This window comes from Panulirus ornatus, chromosome 38, assembly GCF_036320965.1.
Source record: "Panulirus ornatus isolate Po-2019 chromosome 38, ASM3632096v1, whole genome shotgun sequence".
Lineage (NCBI taxonomy): Eukaryota > Metazoa > Arthropoda > Malacostraca > Decapoda > Palinuridae > Panulirus > Panulirus ornatus.
The window spans coordinates 2,478,663-2,498,567 of record NC_092261.1 but is presented as its reverse complement, the minus strand read 5'-3'; the positions used below and the strand labels follow the sequence as shown (position 1 = coordinate 2,498,567).

The window sequence follows — 19,905 nt, the reverse complement described above, 5'->3', positions numbered from 1 at the left end:
AACCTTCTCTCCATAAATGATCTTTCACCTGCAAACCCAGTTATTTACTATTACGACCATAATTTCAGCGTGCATAGCTCATCTCACTTTCCTTTCCTTTTTGCTTCCAATTTCTTTTTTTTTTTCACTTTTTTTCTGGCGCTGACCAACTTTGTTCCTTTGTCGGTTCCGATCTGAACACGATTTTGCAAAACAGCAATCTCTACAAAGTCCCTTTATAAATCTCATTCATTTTCTTATTGAATTTCAAGACACCACGACCTTCCAGTATCATAAATGCATGAGGCATAACTATATCGTGTAATGTATCCAAGTCATCCTACATAATGAATATCATAAAACCAGCTTTGCAAGAACAGGTGTTGAAACGGTTCCCTCTTTTCTGAGCAGTTATTCCATATTTTCTTCCACCAGCGTCAAATCATAAGCCATCCACTTCATTATTTCTCCTGTCATCATATCTCTCCAAACAGCCTTTTCCGTTCACTGTTATCCTGTTGCCTTCCTTCTGTTCTATAGGTATTAGTTTGCTTATAGCTGTCTACGTGGTATACGGCTGCCGGGTAACGATTACTTCCCAGTTTCTTTGTGAGGGCAGCCGCACGAGGACAGACCACTATCATATATTCTTCATTCCTAAAACAGTGAAGCTCTATCAGTTTCTTCCTTCGTTCCTAAAAATATTTCCACCTTTAGGTTTACAAATACCTTATGCTATATATATTTTTACACTTTTTTCAAACTGAGATGGCTATAATTGCAGCACTTGTTCTATTCATCTATATATATATATATATATATATATATATATATATATATATATATATATATATATATATATATATATATATAAAGCAACTTTTGTATTTACATAGTTTAACGTCTGTATCGTAACGTTTGAGTAATATAATTTTCCTGCAATTTAAGATGGGTCGTTATGTTTAATAACTCCCGTGTTGTTTGTACGAGAGAAACACCAGCGACTCTACGTGTAGTCATTCTTGCTAGACTCGTGTAGCCCTAGTGGACCCCTTCATAGATTGGTTTTATTCTAGATAAGAAAGAACCTTTCATAACCCGAACAAACTTACTTGAAAAGATTCGAAGATACTTTGTATTACGGTAGTTTTTCTTTGAATCTCTCTCTCTCTCTCTCTCTCTCTCTCTCTCTCTCTCTCTCTCTCTATATATATCTATATATATATATATATATATATATATATATATATATATATATATATATATATATATATATATATATTATCCCTGGGGATAGGGGAGAAAGAATACTTCCCACGTATTCCCTGCGTGTCGTAGAAGGCGACTAAAAGGGGAGGGAGCGGGGGGCTGGAAATCCTCCCCTGTCAATTTTTTTTTAATTTTCCAAAAGAAGGAACAGAGAAGGGGGCCAGGTGAGGATATTCCCTCAGTGGCCCAGTTCTCTGTTCTTAACGCTACCTCGCTAACGCGGGAAATGGCGAATAGTTTGAAAAAAAAAAAAGAAAAAAAAAAAAAAAAATATATATATATATATATATATATATATATATATATATATATATATATATATATATATATACTCATTTACCTAATCATTACACTTGATCGCCGTTTCCCGCGTCAGCGAGGTAGCGTCAGGAAACACGAAAAACGGCCCATCCTGGCGCTACCTCGCATACCCGGGAATCAACGATCAAATATGATTATATATATATATATATATATATATATATATATATATATATATATATATATATATATATATATATATATGAAAGAAAGTCTTTAAGAAGTTGCCAGTGAGCAACAGCTATATGAACATAGATGTTATATTAGTTACACTGCTGACCTACGCCACACACATGGGCTGGACATGTGCTTGCCCCGCGTGTGTGCTATCAGTATATGCATTAGAAAACCATAAGAGGATGATAATGTAGTGATTAAAACTACTTGAAAAATCTGCACTTAATGCATGTGCTTGCATGCAGGGGCTCGCATGAGCTCACAGACACAATGAAGGCCACATAGATACAGGGGAAGCCGCACAGACAAAATGAAAGCCACACAGACGCACTGACAACCTGGGTCACCAGTGGTGTGCCGCAGGGCTCCCTCTTGGCCCTCTGTATTCTTGAAAGATGTAAATGACTTGCTTGATGCACTGGATTTTTTGCGAGGAAAAAGAATTACAAAGTCGATACAAGCTTACAGGGGGATCTGGACATAACCCAGTGTTGTTTTCATAATTGTTTGGTGAAATCTAATGTCGAGGAAGTGCAAGGTAATAAAGAAGGTACATAGAAAAATAATAAAAGACTTCGCAGAAATTATTAACAAGAGGGGAAACGAGCAACAGGAATAGATGTGTTGAAAGGGACCCGGGAGTCGACAGTTTATGTTTAACGTGTCACCAGAGGTACGGATCAGAACTGTGAAAGGCAAATGTTAGACTCGCAATTATGTTACAGATAAGGAAATGTCTAGTTAGTTACTAGCAACTTATATCAAAGTTAGATTAAGCCTCTCAAGTCTGGCCAACGCATTAAAAAAGCACAAAGATCTAAATGAAAGGATCGAGAGGAGAGTAACCCCTGAATTAAGAGAACAGAGATACTGCTAGAGAGGATCGGGACTACAAATTTGTCTACGATGGAGGAGAGAAATGAGAAGATTGACGCGATTAACGTCTTAAAAGTTTTTACACGACGCTGACACTTCCTTGAGATGCAGTAGTAGAGTAACTAGAGGCCATGATAAGAAGCTGGGCAGGAAACTCCTTCGAAAAGATGTATTATTTTAGCGTAAGGTTAGTGGATGGTTGGAACAGACTAAATAGGGAAAAAGGAATGTCGGTAGTTTTCAAAGGTAAAAGCTACTTCATGGTAAAGAAAGTTCAAGATATGGGAGCCCACGAGTGTAGAGCTCCCTCCCCGCACTGTACAAATAGGAAATAAGTAATTACAGATACACTAAGGCCATACAAACCCCATAAAGTACTCTACCCCAATCTATCCCTATACGCAAGCAAAGACGAGTACAACAGAAATAAGAACCAATGAGAAGGAAAACTAAAGTTATGAAGCTTAAATAATGCGAAAGTGATGATATAGGCGAAAATAAATGGAGCACAATAACACTTCATTGAGGAAATCGGAAACATGGCAAGATTTATAATATATATATATATATATATATATATATATATATATATATATATATATATATATATATATATATATTTATATATATAAAAGAAAAAGACAATTAATTCAGAGCACACGGAAAAAATGTTACGAAGGAAAAAAGCAGCTAAAAAGAATAACAAAAATAACAAGATGACATAGACAGACAAAAGGAAATATAAGAAGTTGAAGATGTGGTAGGACAGATAACACGATACAACGAGCAAGAGCTAAAGACAAGACAAACGCATTAAGTAGGACAATATGAGAAAAAAGAAGACCGTTAGAAATCTATGAAAGTCAAGTGAATGTAACTCTCAAAAAAGAAGGAAATGTAACAAATATATGAATGAGTGCAATTATAAACATCACGTTGCTTGAAGCGGCATCAGAGACAGGGTCATGAATAAGCAAATGTAATCAAATATAATGACAACAACAGTAAGTAAACATATTCCTGAACGTTGGTAAAAGCAGTCAACAAACAAACAAGGGAACATGACTAACTACGAGTAATGAATGAATTACTCTATGTCTGTGGTCTTACGAACAAACGAACGAACGAACTAGATGCGACAAACAAACGAAACTACGATGAAAATCAATAAATGATTTCATAAACGTAACAAAAGAGAGAGAGAGAGAGAGAGAGAGAGAGAGAGAGAGAGAGAGAGAGAGAGAGAGAGAGAGAGAGAGAGAGAGAGAGAGAGAGAGAGAATCACACAGTCATCCACTAGAATCATTCTAAAATTAGTCAACAGATAAACACAAGATGATCTGGGGGGTTTCACCTTCCAACAAGAGCAACAAGAGCATCACTGGCTAGCACGGCGTGATCACGTGATCACGCACCCCGCCACCAACGTTTATATTGCTCTTGAGAAGGAGGCGCACGTTGCTGTGAAGGGATGAACCTCAGCAGGAAGTACAGGGATCATACCAATGTCCAAAGCCACTCAACCAAGTATTCTTTATATTGACGCCAAAGATATTCATCGCGTTAACTAAGACGGCACGAACTACTGAAGCCCTAATCAAGGCTATCTCATTAAAGATATATATATATATATATATATATATATATATATATATATATATATATATATATATATATATATATATATATATGTATATATCCTAGCTTTAGCCAGGTACCGATTTTTTCGATCAACCCTGAGGGGTGGGTGATCAGCTGGGTTGAATATGGACCGACTGCCGCAGCCAGAATTCGAACCGAAGAAGTAAAAAAGATTATGTTGAAATACTAACGAGTGTGATGATACAGAGATGACATGACACCAGTGGCAGGCTCTAGAAAGGAAGCTGGTGGCTGCCAGTTTGGAAGAATATTCGAAAGTTGAGAGAATATGTAAACAGGTAAAGTGATAAGGTGAAACAGGCGGTGAGGCGGGAAAGTCTTAAGTTTCAATGGGGAAGGTCTGGAGGATGTGGAATGTAGTACGTACCTACGAATGGACATGGCAGAGAATGGAACAGGAGACTATGGTCCTGAGTACAAGGAGCATAAGGAGACATCGGCACTTGTTATGACAAAGATGCGCATGGATGAAGGTTTAGTAAGTAGGTAGTCCAGACAATGCTTCATGGATAAGATCATTGGCTTCTCAGAAATAGACACCAAGTGAAAGGATGTTCTGGAGATGAAATGTTTGTTGGCGCTTTGTGGCGTGAGGCGGGTTGATCGTGTGAGAGGTGTGGATGTGAGCGCAGTCTGACCAAGACTGCCGACAAGGGTGTGCTGAAATGATTGGCGTACTTAGAGAGGATGGGCCAAGAAAGCTGAAGAGGACTTACGCGTCAGAAGCAAAGTGAACAAAGGGGAAGGGGAGACAGAAAAGATGGAGGAATGGATTGAAGAAGGCCTTGAGGTATTAGGGTCTGAACATGGCAAGTGTTGGAGAGAATGACCTGGACCGATGTCGTATATCGAGGACGACGTGCTGTCATTGGGCAGAACCATGAAGCGGTCAAGCTAAACAATAGAGTTAGTCTGTGAAGCTTGGTTATGAATGGAAGGCTCTGGTAACTCAGATAATAAAGGTTTGCAAATGTTATTCGTTTCTGATGCTGCCTCGCTATGACGAGAAAAGTAATGATATATATATATATATATATATATATATATATATATATATATATATATATATATATATATATATATATATATATATATTTCTTTCTTTCATACTATACGCCATTTCCCGCGTTAGCAAGGTAGCGTTAAGAACAGAGGACTGGGCCTCTCAGGGAATATCCTCACCTGGCCTCGTTCTCTGTTCCCTCTTTTGGAAAATTTGAAAAAAAAAAAAAAAAAAAACGAGAGGGGAGGATTTCCAGCCCCCCGCTCCCTCCCCTTTTAGTCGCCTTCTACGACAAGCCGGGAATACGTGGGAAGTATTCTTTCTCCCCTATCCCAGGGATATATATATATATATATATATATATATATATATATATATATATATATATATATATATATATATATATATATATATATACAGTCATAAAAAAAAATGGACGACTACAGAATCAAACAAGATGTCCCTCTCTCACCAACACAGCTCGGCTTATGACGGTATCAACTCCACTACTCTACACGGACCTTTACACATCCTGGTTAGATTCAACTAACCACGATACCCTCTCGAGTTCCACATGGGAGTTATTTGTTCAACCCTTCTAAGTCCCTTCTTAAATGACCTTCCAACATCTACTGTAAAAACACCCAGATATTTACCCGGCAACAACAAACATGCAAAAATACACCACAATTCGAATATTGGCTCATCCAAAATGTTGGTGTTCACTCAGTTAGATCAGATAACCTTTATGTTAAAGCCTAAGCATTGACCTCAGTTTCTTGTAGACTTGATCATTTCAAAGCCATCTGCACTGTGAACTCTACGGCCATCGTAGCCATTGTTTCAGCAGCTGTCAACACCGACATTATATGGATCAAAACTAGAGAAATAAATTTTACGTTTTGCATTAATTTTCATCGCAGGACATCTTACCTGCCTTCGTGACACTTTAGAAATGTGTTACTCTATCAATATCTTAGAATCTGCATCAATCATTCTAACAAGGTATTATAAATGAACTTTATGTGAATGTGTTTTATACATCACAACGTAGGGGAAATAATTATATATAAAACAATACAGTTGAAACTATAGCTTCGCTATTTCCTCTTTGCTTTCTCTATCTACGTAGACTCCTGTAGATCTAAAATAAGTTTCAACATCCAGAAAATCGTTAGTAACAAAAACTCGTTAAGTTGTTGTTGATAAAGACGCTTGATATGAGGTATCTTTGGTTTTCTGTAACATTGTACTACCAGTTATACGACCCATCTTAGTCTGAATCACGTCCGAATACCAGAGGCAATCTTAGTAAAAAAAAAGAAAAAAAAAAAAAATAATGTAATACTACAAAAAATCTGTTAATACAAAATATAATTCAGAAAATAAGATTACAGTACTTACATAAATACAGCAGGAGCTGAGTGGAGCCGATTCTAGCCTTACCGGGCATACCAAGTGTCATCATGCCAGAAACTGAGGCACGTGACTGGAGATATCCATACCCTTCGATTTCCTTTGGAGATTCCTTCTGCTCATGGCTGGGAAGGAATACCATCATAAACTACTTCAGAAGTGGACGGCTCATCTCAAAGTACTGGTGTACACTGTTGGAATAAAACAAATCCCGCAGGAGAAATCCTTAACTGAAGCTTACATAATTCACTGCCATCACAACAGTCACGTCAGTAAAACAGATCGAAGACGCGGACAGTGAAAAGTTCTTTGACAGATGTAGGGGCACAATAACCACAGGACATAACATGAAATTACATCAGAAACTTTCACAAAAAGATGCAAATATTTTTATGATACAAGAATGGTGGATAAATGGAACACAATTGACTGAGGACATGGTTAAAGCAGAGAGCATACATGAATTTTAAGATCGTATATGATAGTGAAGCATGTTCAGGAGACGGGGCCCCGCGAGAGTAAAATTCCTTTCTCGTGTAATACAAATAAATCATTACATGTACACACAGTACAGGGTAGGTGGTGAGTACACGCACAAGGTGAGGAGTGCCGACTGAACGGACGGTATAGGTGTGGCGTCCGGCGCATGGAAGGGTCGGTCATGGTCGCTAGTCGACCAGCCGGAGGTGGTCGCAGGTCACGCCGTGCAGCCCTGACTCTCTTAGTACAGGGTCATTCCCGCGACCTTGCCCCCTATGCTTCCGGAAAGCCCGCGGGGTACCCATCCCCCAGGGCGGTACATATATATAGACTTGTCGGTGCCTCAGGACAGCATTCAATCAGTGCCACAGGTACAGACAGCACCTGTTGCATCCACTGGTTTCAGCTTTACAGGTACCGGTCTCCTGGTCATGTAGGATCGAGATATTTTTTCGCTCGTAAAATCTATCGTGATATCTTTATATTTTTTATTGAAATAATATCTGCAAAAATACAAAGAATTCCTTTGGTAAGATATTTGAGTTTGACAAAGTCGCTCTCAAAAATTCTAACGTAAAGCTATTATTCTCGCCCAGTTTAAGAAAGCAGCGGGAAGGTCTGTGACGACGCCTTGTGTAAGATACACGAAGGCAACTCTTGCAGGAGCATTCCTGTCAAAACCTACTTGTGAAGAAAGAAAACCTTCAAAAATAACCTATCATTGCGTAACTAAATCAAGCACACAAAAAGAATGACCAAGCTGTGGGCTGCTGCACCGAGTGCGCTGGTGTTGTTGGCGCTCTTGGGGTGGACTTGTGGGCTACCCTACGAGTTGTATGAGGGTGCCAGTCTTGACTTACAGAACGTCAAGCCCGTGTCCTATTCGGGTTACAAGCTTTTCCGTACCGACGTGGACCTGGAGGAGCTGCCAGTCGTCGACTCTCTGGATACCTCAGAGGGTGTCGACGTTTGGTCTCTACGCAAGAACGAAAAGAACTTCCAGTACCAGATCGACGTCCTGACTCCACCCGCCGCAGAGCAGAAGGTGAGGTTACAGCTGAGGGCAGGCAGAAGGATAATGAAGTGAGTAACAAAAGAGGATTAAGGTGAGGACAGCTGATGGGTAAAAAGAGAGGCCAGACGTGAGGGTAAGTGGTTGGGAAATGGGAAATAAGTGTGGGTACAGTTGCTAACAAATGTGCAAAGCTGAGAGCAAGTCATAGGTTTAGTGGGAAAGATGCGAGGACAAGGTTAAAAGCAGGTGTGTTACGTTCGAAACATGCGAGTCAGTTTAGTAAAGTTGGCAACAGAATGCGAAAGTTGAGGGTAGGTGGTCAATCAGGTGGGTAACAATGAGACAAAAATTTTTCTTTGATACAATGGATATCTATGGGATGTGACAACACGGCATGGGGACATATCTCCTTAGAATGGCAGCAGAAACCATGACAAAGCATATATCTGTAACGTTGATCAGCAAAATTCATTTGCAAAGTATGTATTTCGACGAAGAGTCGGCAGAATATCACTGCAAAGTATGCATTTGGACAAACGGTTGGCAAAGTGCCATATTACTAGTTCGGCAATTGGGCTATTAGTTATTAAGCACTAATAATTTGTTAAGTCAAGTACTCCTGACGTGACCGAGATGAGAACTCTGGACATATGGAGAGAATGAGGAAATGTTGACGAAGAGGATATTTCTGTCAGAGGTGGAGGGAACAAGGAGAAACGGGAGACCAAATTGGAGGTGGAAGGATGGAGTGAAAAAGACTTTGAGCGATCGACGCCAGAACAAGCAGTAGCGTGACAGGCGTGCAAAGAATAAAGTGAATTGGAACGAAGTAGTATACTGGGGTCGGCGTGCTGTCAATGGACTGAACCAGGGAATATGAAGCATCCTGGGTAAATCATGGTAAGGTCTGTGGGGTCTGGATGTGAATAGGGAGCTGAGATTTCGGTGCATTACATATAACAGCTAAAGAATGAGTGGATGTGGCCTTTTTTCATGTTTCCTGGCGCTACCTTGCTAACGCAGGAGGTGGCGATGCTGTTTCATGAGGTGGGGTGGCACTGGAAATGGATGAAGGGAAGCAAGTGGACTCGTAAAGATGCCTCAAAATTTTTCATTGGTGGATTATATTTACTATTATTACCTGAGCGCTTTCACAGCCACCTACTAAAGAACGTAGCTGGAATTCCAAGAACACTCAAGATGCACTGGTCCACATGCGAGGAAAGATACACATTGGTACACACAAGTTTCACCACACGTTCAAGTGTGAACACCGACAGCATAGAAAACTTTCAAATGATCTATTGGGAACCCTTTGTGTCCAGATAAGTTGTCCCATTATATCCACACATATGAACCCCAAACAGAAACTTCCCGTGTTGAGGGAGTACTTACCAACAACTCATCAACTACTCACATTAGTCTTCCAGCTAGAGACATTGACAGTACATGTAATATTCATCATTTGTTGACGCAAAAGTTGGCAAATCACCATAACGTCGATAGGGATCCCTGATCCAAGGTAACATCACTCATATCTATGATTTACCATCTGGCTTTTAAAATGCTTTCCTGAATCTTCAAAATATTGAACAATATTGAACAAGTCAGTAGAATGATATCAAGAGATCTAGAGATCCGTCATATACCCTTCAGTATCCTTTGTCAACTTCATTTTCCTACCGCTTTTACCAAGAACTAAATGATGTATACTTACGTACCGTCTCTCAGCAACAAATATTTTGACTACTGAAAATCAAAACATCCTTAGAATTTCCTTTCGTTTCTCTGATCCAGAAGCACTGTTTATACCCTTCCTTCACCATGACAGACAGCATGCAACTGTTCCTAATTACAGATTAAAAGGTGCTCTGAAAATGCTTCCACTACCTTTACCAATAGGTATTTCTCTAAAAGATCCTTTGTTTCCCACTTACATACAGGTACGGCAAGTGTTTACAGACCACAACTTGAAGTATCAGGAAGTGATCGGTGACCTGCAAAGTGCCATCGACATGGAACAAAAGGACGATGAATTATTTGCCTGGAACCGTCCCATGCACCCAATGACCTGGGAGAAGTACCATTCCGTCGACGGTAAGCCTACCATCCTTCCGTCTATGAATTCCTTCAAAGATCGGATGATTTATGTTATCAGCTCAATTTTCAATGCAGCAGTGGTGCTTTCCTGTATCATGCAAGCATGAAACAGATGTAATCTAACCATAACAGACAACTGATTGGGAACTTTAGAACTTTAGGGGATCCTCAGACAAAATACCTCTCTGTACAAAGTTTATCATCATTTCATACCTTCACCCAGTATCCTTATTATTCATCATATTTGCTATCAGTGCTGCTCTCTTTTGCATATATTCTCTATGTTTCTCCCTAACCTTCCAGTTATCATCATTTCATACCTTCACCCAATATTAATTCCATATTATTCATCATATTTGCTATCAGTGCTCCTCTCTTTTGTATATATTCTCTACATTTTTCCCTAACGTTCCTTAGAAGGGGGATTATCTCCACCCTCTGTACCTGGGTTAAGTACAATACTCATGCTTCCCCATATCAACTTGATTCTGTATTCAAGAAACATAAATTTCCCCTTATTCCTTTGCTTTTGTTAAGTGTATCAGACTTACATCTGTTTTGTTATTATTAGAGTTGTACTGAAACCCTTGCCTTCCCCATTCCAACATATACCATGTAGCAAGTGTGTTCCATGGTATATTTCATTCCGATATATCTTAATCATTCATATATCTTTCCTACTCCCCTTTCCCTTTACTAAATCATCCATTCACTTTTCCATCTTCATTGACTATTTGTTCCCATTCCCTTCTATCTTTTCTACAGGCCCATCCATCCCTTAGACCCTTACAAGAATCATTCCTTATCTTTGCGCTCCCACCAAAATTTAATGTACTGTTTTTCAGTATACAATAGTCCTACAGGCCCCTTCCCCAAATGGGGAACTTTCCTTATTTAGGCCATCCATGCAGGTTTTCTAAGGTATTCCTAAAGACTTTTCCTTTAATATCCTTAAATCACTTTTTCCTCACTTTTCCACAGAATTTTGAATCACATTGGTTTACTCTTCACTGACATGGTGAGCAATTCATATCATTATCATGGCATCCTTCCCCATCACTAACATAAATCAACTAAATACCCTATATAGCATAACACCCTTTCCATTGTTTCCTAAGCTCTCCACACCCACTCTTCCTCAGTGTCGCAGACTGATACTGTGTGTAAGAGAACAGAAGATAAACACTGTCTAAGGTAATGACAATTGTGATTCTGGGAACTTCATACTCAGCATAAACATTAATGGAGTAAATAGAAAAAAGAGCAAAATACAATCCTCATCTTATTGACAAGCAATGTTTGCTGTTTCATTATCAAAAGATGTCAATTCCAAGCCCCTTTTGTTACATTAGGTGATAGCATTAAATGAACATACACTTTTAAGCCTTCAGGGTTACAACCCCCTCAGTAACACAACTTTTTGTTCCTCTTCTGGCAAGACATGAACCAGTACCTAGAGTACTTGCAGGGCCAGTATCCCAACTTGGTTACCGTCTTGGACATTGGCCAATCCTTTGAGAATCGCACCCTACATGTGGTCAAGGTGTCCAGTGGACCAGACAAACCAGCAATCTGGATTGATGCAGGTAAATTAGAAGTATTTTTTCACCGAGTCAAACGTCTGAAAAAATACTTTGGGATGGAATATTCTGATAAGCCCCACTGCAAAATATGTTACAATTATATCAACAATACATTAATGCTGACAGTCATTGCATATGGTGTGGTGATTACTTGTTGGATGAAGTTAATTAATAACACTTTTTGTAGTGTCTGTTTGTCAATCTCTTTCAAAGATATATCTAATAACCAACTTACTGCAAAAACCATTGATTCTAAAAAACCTAGTTAATGGTTCATTTATGAAATATATATATATTCATTTTTTTTCCAATTGTGCAGGGATTCATGCTCGGGAGTGGATTGCTCCTGCTACTGCAATGTACATCCTCCATCGCCTGGTTGAATTCAGCTGGGAGGACCCAGATCTTATCAAGCAATTTAACTGGTATATCATGCCCTTGGTCAACCCTGATGGTAAGTAGTAGTACAATCAACTTTAATCATCTGCAATGATACTGATACATCCACCTACCAGAATTATTCCCCCTTACCTACACTTAGAGCAAAATGGCACTTACAGAATCTTCCTTAACTTATCAGTTAACTAAGTATATCACATCCTTTTTAGCTGAACATGTAACTGTATCCTTTGCAAAACATTTCCTGCAGAAACTAAATTACTAGTATTAAAACAGATGAGCAGGGCCTTATGCCACTTGCTACATCATATGAAAAGGTTGAACTGTTGCACCCAGTTTACACAAAATCTAAGAGAAACAATAAAGGAATTGGAAATTTGGGAGAAACAATTAAGAAGAAAAATGGAACTTTTTCTAAGGTCAAAGAATATGCAGACATATACATGGCACCACACTGTAAGTGCATCCAAAGCAGTAAACACCGAGAGAAAAGTTTACAGTACTTTTATGTTATGCACTATTGCTTCCATGGAGACTAAATTCAACTAAATTATACTGGGAGACTACATACAAATAATTTCACGCATAACTTGAGATGCTAGATACTGTGTTCTTCAGCCTAACTTAAAACAAGGTGTAGTCCACACTCTGTTCCCCTTCTTGGCATATGATATTTATAATTTCATTAAGGTAAATCAAAGGGTTAATTGTAGCAGAAAACATCAAACTCTCTTTTCACTCTAAAGTACAGTATCATTTAATACTAAGCTTATTTCTAAAAAAAATACATTTACTACCAAAATAATAGCTTAGTTGATTATCATTCTTATATCAATTTTTCCAGGTTATGAATATTCCCGCCATAATGATCGCCTCTGGCGTAAGACTCGCTCCACCAACTCTAAGCAACCCAAATGTCTGGGGACAGATGCTAACAGGAACTTTGGCCACGAGTGGTTTACTGGTGGCTCTTCTGATGACCCTTGCAGCTTAATCTATGCTGGCGAGCACCCTTTCTCAGAACCAGAGACCAGAGCTATCCGAGATTTCCTCATGAAGCACAGAAAAGAGGTATGACAACAATCCTTTTTAGTTTTAAATAATATGTCCCATGCTCTTTAACAAAATTGTCAGATGTCAAAAGATTTCAAACTACTTTTCTTTGCATTCAATGAAAAATGAAATTTAGTCATTCCATGAATCTATTCTTCTTTACACTCTACTGGCAAAGCATGTGCAGAGTATAACAACATGTATGACCCAATCCAAGCATGGTATGGTTTCCTTGACTACTTTTGAGACATCAGCAATAATCTATCCACAATATATTAAGTATAAAACAAACTTATCCAGCATAAAAGTTATGCAAATACTTCCTATTGAGGAATGTTCTTTGCACATATATTACGTACATAAAAGGCTTAATCTAGAATTCTCCAAGAAGCAAGACCCAGGGACCTCAATAAGAAGGATTAATTATAACAACGTACTACACTAAAAATCTAGGTTCTAGCAAAAGCATTCAAACTGATATATCAAAGAATGTTCTACATTATCCATTAGACATAAAAGAATACTCTAACTACAATTTTCTTTAGAGTTTACAGAATACTGCAACTTTACACATCTTTTTGATGTTAAAAGAAAATAGTAACTTCACATTATCCTTTAGAAGTTAAAAATTACTGTAACTGCATTATGCTTTAGTTTCCATGCCATGCTTTCTGCATTATGCTTAATGGTTTCATGCCATTCTAATTATCACCTTACACTACAAAAATTTATTAGAAAGCCTACTACTGTGAGATATATTTCTTCTACCTCTAAATGTTGGCATCATTTGCCTCTCAATGTATTATCTGTATTCCTTCAATATTTCCCTTTCATAAATGTCTAATCACTAACCCAAACCGACATTATCATCTATTTACTTTCACACAGCAGTTTTTTCTAGGAATGCTAACTCCTTATGTATTTATACCTGTGGAGGTTTCAACCTTCTACATTCTGAACAAATGTTCAGAAGGGAACTACACACATTTCAAATTTTCAAAACATCTTTCCAAAGGTATATTTTATCAATTTGTACACTGGAATGACAAGCCTTGCTTATAAACAATATAAACACACTGAATGTGATATGACTATTGCAGCTGAAGGTATACTTAAGCCTTCATGCCTATGCTCAAATGTGGCTGCTACCCTGGGGACACAAAAAAGAGCACCTATCTGATTATCAAGACTTGTACGATGTTGGAAAGATTGCCATTCAAGCCATCAAGAATGTCAGCAGTACAAAGTAAGTGACCTAAATCATTAAGATGCAATAGCACAATGAAACACTTACCATCCAATGACAAAAGGTAAACTTGTCAAAATTAACTGATTTCAGTGGTGGACATCAGACGATGTCAATATTCCTGAAATGTGCTAGTAATGGTAATCATAAATAACAACAAGCTGAAGTTTAAGTCAATCATGATAATGTGAGAAAGATATTTTAATGCCAGTTCTTGGCACATCAAGTGTTTATGGTCTGTCTATATTCTAATATATACATACATCTATATTAATATTTGATGATAACCATAAGAAAAAATGACGCAAGGTAAGACCCAAGCACAAGTTCATGTAAATTACTTCTGCCTCATTTCTAAGCCTCCCCTTAAGTTGTAATGTAATTAGAAGTGCACTCAGGACTTATCGTGTTTCATTTTTTCTTGTGATTATCAGCAAATAACATATCACATGCATCACTTTGACTTTACTGCACCATCTATCTATCCATCTCCGATACCTGTTCCCTTTAGAAACTCCCTCAGGGGGTTGGTCACAGTAAAAGAGTCTCCTTAACCAGTGATCTCCAATGCTGCTTTTAGTGACACCCTTAACGGGTAACTGGCGGAGGGCAATTCTAGTGCAATGTTTCCAGAGGTTTCTACCTTATGTTCTTACTGACTCTTTCTACCTAATGTTCGAACCTACTACCTCTACCTAGTGCTCACATCTACATGTTCCTACTAACACCCCTATCTAATGTTCCTACCTACTACTTTTATCTATTGCTTCTACCATTTTGCCAAAAGGCAGGGCTAACACAGTGCTCATCACAGGAAAATATAATTATGAAGAAGAGTTGAGTGTGTTAAGTGCTGTCAAGTGCTACATGGGTCAGTGGAGTGCAACCTGACAACCACTGCAGTTCTGGCTAACTAACCCTCCTAATACCAAGACTGGTAGTCCCAGTAATCTACCTCCCTGGTCAGTGGTTACCTATCAACTATTAGTGCAACTTATGCATACATCATATTGGTCTTAGTGGGCTCTGCCTGAAAATTGGAATTCAACTTCAGCATAAGAAAACTGGATGGTATCAAGATTCTTCTTGACCAAAACCAACTCACATTAACTTGCTTCTGCACTGAGCACAACCTTAAAGCAGTAGAGACCCATGTAATGAGGTCCTAGGGTTATATAATTTACCACTGTAACACAAGCCATTATTTCAAAATATTAGAAACACTACACAGGAGCTTTAGGTATAAGAAGTCATTTGGAACATCAGGTAGGAGCCTCTCAAAACTCTGTGCTGGATTCACCCCCTACCAGTGGCCTATTAAGGGTTAGGCACTAAAGGCTTAGAAGTGGCACTGAAGTTCACCAGTTATGGAGACTCTTTTGCCCCTTGAGGGAGTCCTAAAGGGAATGAGCATGAGTGAGATAGATTAATATATATATTAATATCACTCCAGAATGCATATCTAATGGCTGTAAGCTTGAATACCTTATGTATACAGAATATACAGGTTTTCACCACAGAAAGATATTCAGTGCAGTAAATACCTACTTTGTCAAATTACCGTGTTATCATTATTATCTGAAAACTGTTATTTCATTTTTGACATTTTTCCAAATGACTTCTGTAACTATTCTTCGTGAAAATTGAATGAAAAACCTATTTACTGAAAACATAAGTTCTGCTACCATGAAAAAACTGTAAAGGAAGAGAATATCTTTAATCTACTAACATCAGCACACGGGTTGAAAGTATGGAAAAATTAATCTATCTACTGGAACATATGTACTGTAGGTACATTACCTAACAATTCCTTACTAAAAGCTGCACAAGCATGTATCAGTAATTGTGGTACAGGAATTGTAAACAGTAGAACATAATAGTTATTCATTTTTTTTCACAGAAAAGATATCTACAAAATCAAAATTATCTACATATACTCTAACCTCTTTTAAAAGATAACAATACATGGAATGTCATATGATTATTGACACAGCAGTGTCCCTTAACAATCATTTCTTCCCCAGGTACTCAATAGGAAGTATTCCAGATGTTCTGTATGTCGCATCTGGTTCTTCTGGGGATTTTGCAAAAGGTGTTGCTGGGATTCGTTACGCTTACACCCTTGAACTTCGTGATTCAGGTGAGTGTTAATAATCATCCATTCTTTCTAGATATGACCTGTAGTTTTACAGCAAGTATTCAGTAAAATCACGACTAGAAACTCGGATATTTAAATGGTTACTCCACCAGGAACACAAAAACCAGCTTAACCAAAAATTTTGCTCTCATGCATTCAAAATTATTAGTTTTCCTTTTCAAGTGATATGATCAATAAGAATCACACCTGTCTATATAAGGGAGAAATGTAAAGCTTTGAAAGATAAGAATCCTTACAATGTCAAACCCCAGACAAAAGAGCAGTTACTGAAAATGTCCATCTAAAATTCATGTTTTGGTATAGCCTAATAATGCACACCTTTGCTGGAAAATTTCATTTGTATTTTTCCCAAAAGCCTATGAACTGAGGTAAAGTGTTTAACAGCATATAAAACTGACATAATGGAACAGAAAGGACATCTTGTAACAGCATTCATGACATGCTCATCTCCAAATCTTCTGATCTAAACCTCAAATTATTTTCCTAAAATGGCATGAAGGCAGCTGAGAGAAAGTAAAAACAGAGGGAGAAATCTGAATTCTTCTAATTTATTCTCTAGATCAGGTGAAAACAGGCATGCATCTTGAATAGAGATTAATTTTGCAGTTGTAAGGCTCATAAAAGACTGAGATGCCCATTTCCCTCAGGGAGACTTGCTACCTCATTATATATTGCCACTCTTCTCTATCTTGTAAATAATCATCTTGAGTGTGGTATCCTAAATAACTGCTTCCCCTTTTTCAAACTCATTTACTGACAGCAATGGACGTCATGTAAGAATTGTGGTTGTAAGAGGTGTATGTATGAGGGGGCTGAAAAGGGTGTGTTGAGTTTTGACATATGGGTAGGATGACCAAGAGGGTATAAATATCGAAAGTTTGGGAAAAAAGGAAAAGGGAGAAACCAAAGAGGTGGAAGGATGGAGTGAAAGATCCTTTGAAGGTTTGGGTTCCGAACATGTAGGAGTGCGAGGTGTACAAGAGACAGAGTGAACTGGAGTGATGTAGTTCACAGGGGAAGAATGGTGTCAGTGGACTGAACTAGGGGATATGAAACAGTATAAAGGACATCATGGAAAGGTCTGTGGGGTCTGGTTGTGGCAATATTGGGGGCTCTAGTTTCAGTGCATTTTTCATGACAGCCAGAATGTGGATGTAGTGGAATGTATGAAAAAAAAAGTGATATTGGACTCAGGTTAAGGTTCACGACAAGTGAAAAATCACCTCTGATCAGTTGACAAAATGGAGTACAGTGTTGTCATAAAACTTCTCTCTTCAAAAGAGTCCCTCCCATCCCAGAAGCAAAGAGCTGCAAAGCCTTGGATATGGGATTCTGGGGTTATATGCCTAACCACCTGTATCCAACATCTGCACAACAAAAACAGAATTTCCTCTAAGTACAGTCCTATTTCAATATGCTTGGCACTTGATTGTATGCAACAACATAGACACTTCCTGTCTAAACCACTCCATTACTAACCACTGACACCAAGTGGAGATAAAAAGCTTGTTCCCACTTCACGCCTTAGCATACTATCCTCCACCAACAAACACTGACAAAACATATAGATAACGAAACATCTCAGCAAGCACTAAAGAAAAGCCACCATAACTCAGTCTTGAACACCAATCCACCAGTCATACACCCATCTGTAACCACACTCCCTAAATAAGTACAAATCGACACTGGACATCATCCATCCCTATGATACTACAAACACTCATTCAAAATATCTCAAGTCCCATCATGTCCACAATGCAACTACCCTAGTGAGGACACTTAACACTTACTGCTCATTGCCCCATACTCATCCACTCGCCCTACAGACACATATATCACTACACTTTATGACGTAGTCATGCCTGGTGGTCATGACTGGCTTCCTGTGTGCTGTGGGAGCCCTGCATTACAGGATGTTAGCGAGTGAAGCAAAGAAAAGATTTTGTTTTAACTTAAGAAAAGGTGGTTGTTTATGGTGTGCTTTGAGTGGCAGGGGTATAGTACTGTTGCAAAGAACTAGACGTCAAGCATATTGAAGTGAGTTCGCACAGGAAGTATTTTTGTTTTATTACGCATGTGTTGAATGTGTGTGTTATACATGGTTCATAATTCTTTAAACATCAGTCACTTTATGCAACTATATAAGTTTATTGAACCATACATTACATAATATCAACATAATTCTTTAGCAATATCAAACAACGTGGCATTATGACAAATCTGTAAATAACTCAATAGTATGCTGCTCACACTAATATTTTGAGGTTCTTGACTAATTCAAACCTTCAAATTATAAAACAAGATAGACCAATCTTGAAACAGTATTCTAATCTTTATCTGTCTCATAGGAAAATATGGATTCATCCTACCAAGGGAACAAATTGAGCCTACTGGAATAGAAACTTACCAGGGGATTAAAGTCATGGCCCGAACCGTCTATGGCAAGCTTTTCCCATCCCAATACACTCAAGAAGCAAAAGAAGCAGGCCAATATGTCAGAGAACAAGCCTCTTAAGTGTTTTACCACAGTGCCTCAGACCCTCTCCATTCTGACACTGAAGTGCAAAACATCATTGATACAGCAAAGGTCTTTGCTACCTGGGCATTGTAACTATTCAACTATTCATCATTACCAAGTATCAGCATCCAGTAAAACCATTACATGCCTTTCTTTGAAAAATTATCCATATTATTCCTATATCTAAGTCTTATCATCATCCTCTTTACACAAACTAGTTGATCACTGTCTCTCAAGCCTTCTTGGTTTACACAGTTAACATCTTCCACCTTACATCTTATTACACACACAGAAATCTTCCCTTGGGCATTAATAAAAACCAGACTAATTAAAAAAAATTATCCAATCACAAATCAGACACACTGTGTATCAACAGTTTTAATACAATTATCCCATTACTTGTCAAACAATTTTCTACTTCCTCATACCAAATCAGAATACTACCTCTGTGTCCTCAAAAGAAGAAAAAAGTTTCTATTAAGCCAGTAGTATTGTGTGTACCCTAACATCTCTGTTACTATATTCTACGAATTTTGTATTAAGTCATATATATCATTTTGATATTCCTATAAAATTCAATCTACTTAAATGTAACTTCTACTTATAAAAAAAATAATCTTCAATATTTATGTATACTTTGACATATCTAA

General features: G+C 38.1%; 1 protein-coding gene across 1 annotated transcript; it reads left to right on the top strand.

Moving 5' to 3' along the window:
• The first annotated feature begins 7,464 nt into the window (after window positions 1–7,464).
• On the top strand, window positions 7,465–19,905 carry LOC139760792 (carboxypeptidase B-like). The gene is made up of 9 exons (XM_071684396.1): window positions 7,465–7,597; window positions 7,780–8,228; window positions 10,142–10,295; window positions 11,738–11,884; window positions 12,201–12,335; window positions 13,125–13,351; window positions 14,434–14,579; window positions 16,604–16,719; window positions 19,086–19,905. Exons 2-9 carry the CDS (start codon window positions 7,935–7,937, stop codon window positions 19,250–19,252), a joined length of 1,386 nt encoding a protein of 461 aa, XP_071540497.1. The 5' UTR covers window positions 7,465–7,597; window positions 7,780–7,934; the 3' UTR covers window positions 19,253–19,905.

Coding starts and splice junctions, on each gene's coding strand:
- LOC139760792 (XM_071684396.1), top strand. CDS start 7,935: ATGACCAAGCTGTGGGCTGCTGCACCGAGTGCGCTGGTGTTGTTGGCG. Junction 11,885..12,200: donor AGCAATCTGGATTGATGCAG/GTAAATTAGAAG, acceptor CCAATTGTGCAG/GGATTCATGCTCGGGAGTGG. Junction 16,720..19,085: donor CCTTGAACTTCGTGATTCAG/GTGAGTGTTAAT, acceptor TCTGTCTCATAG/GAAAATATGGATTCATCCTA.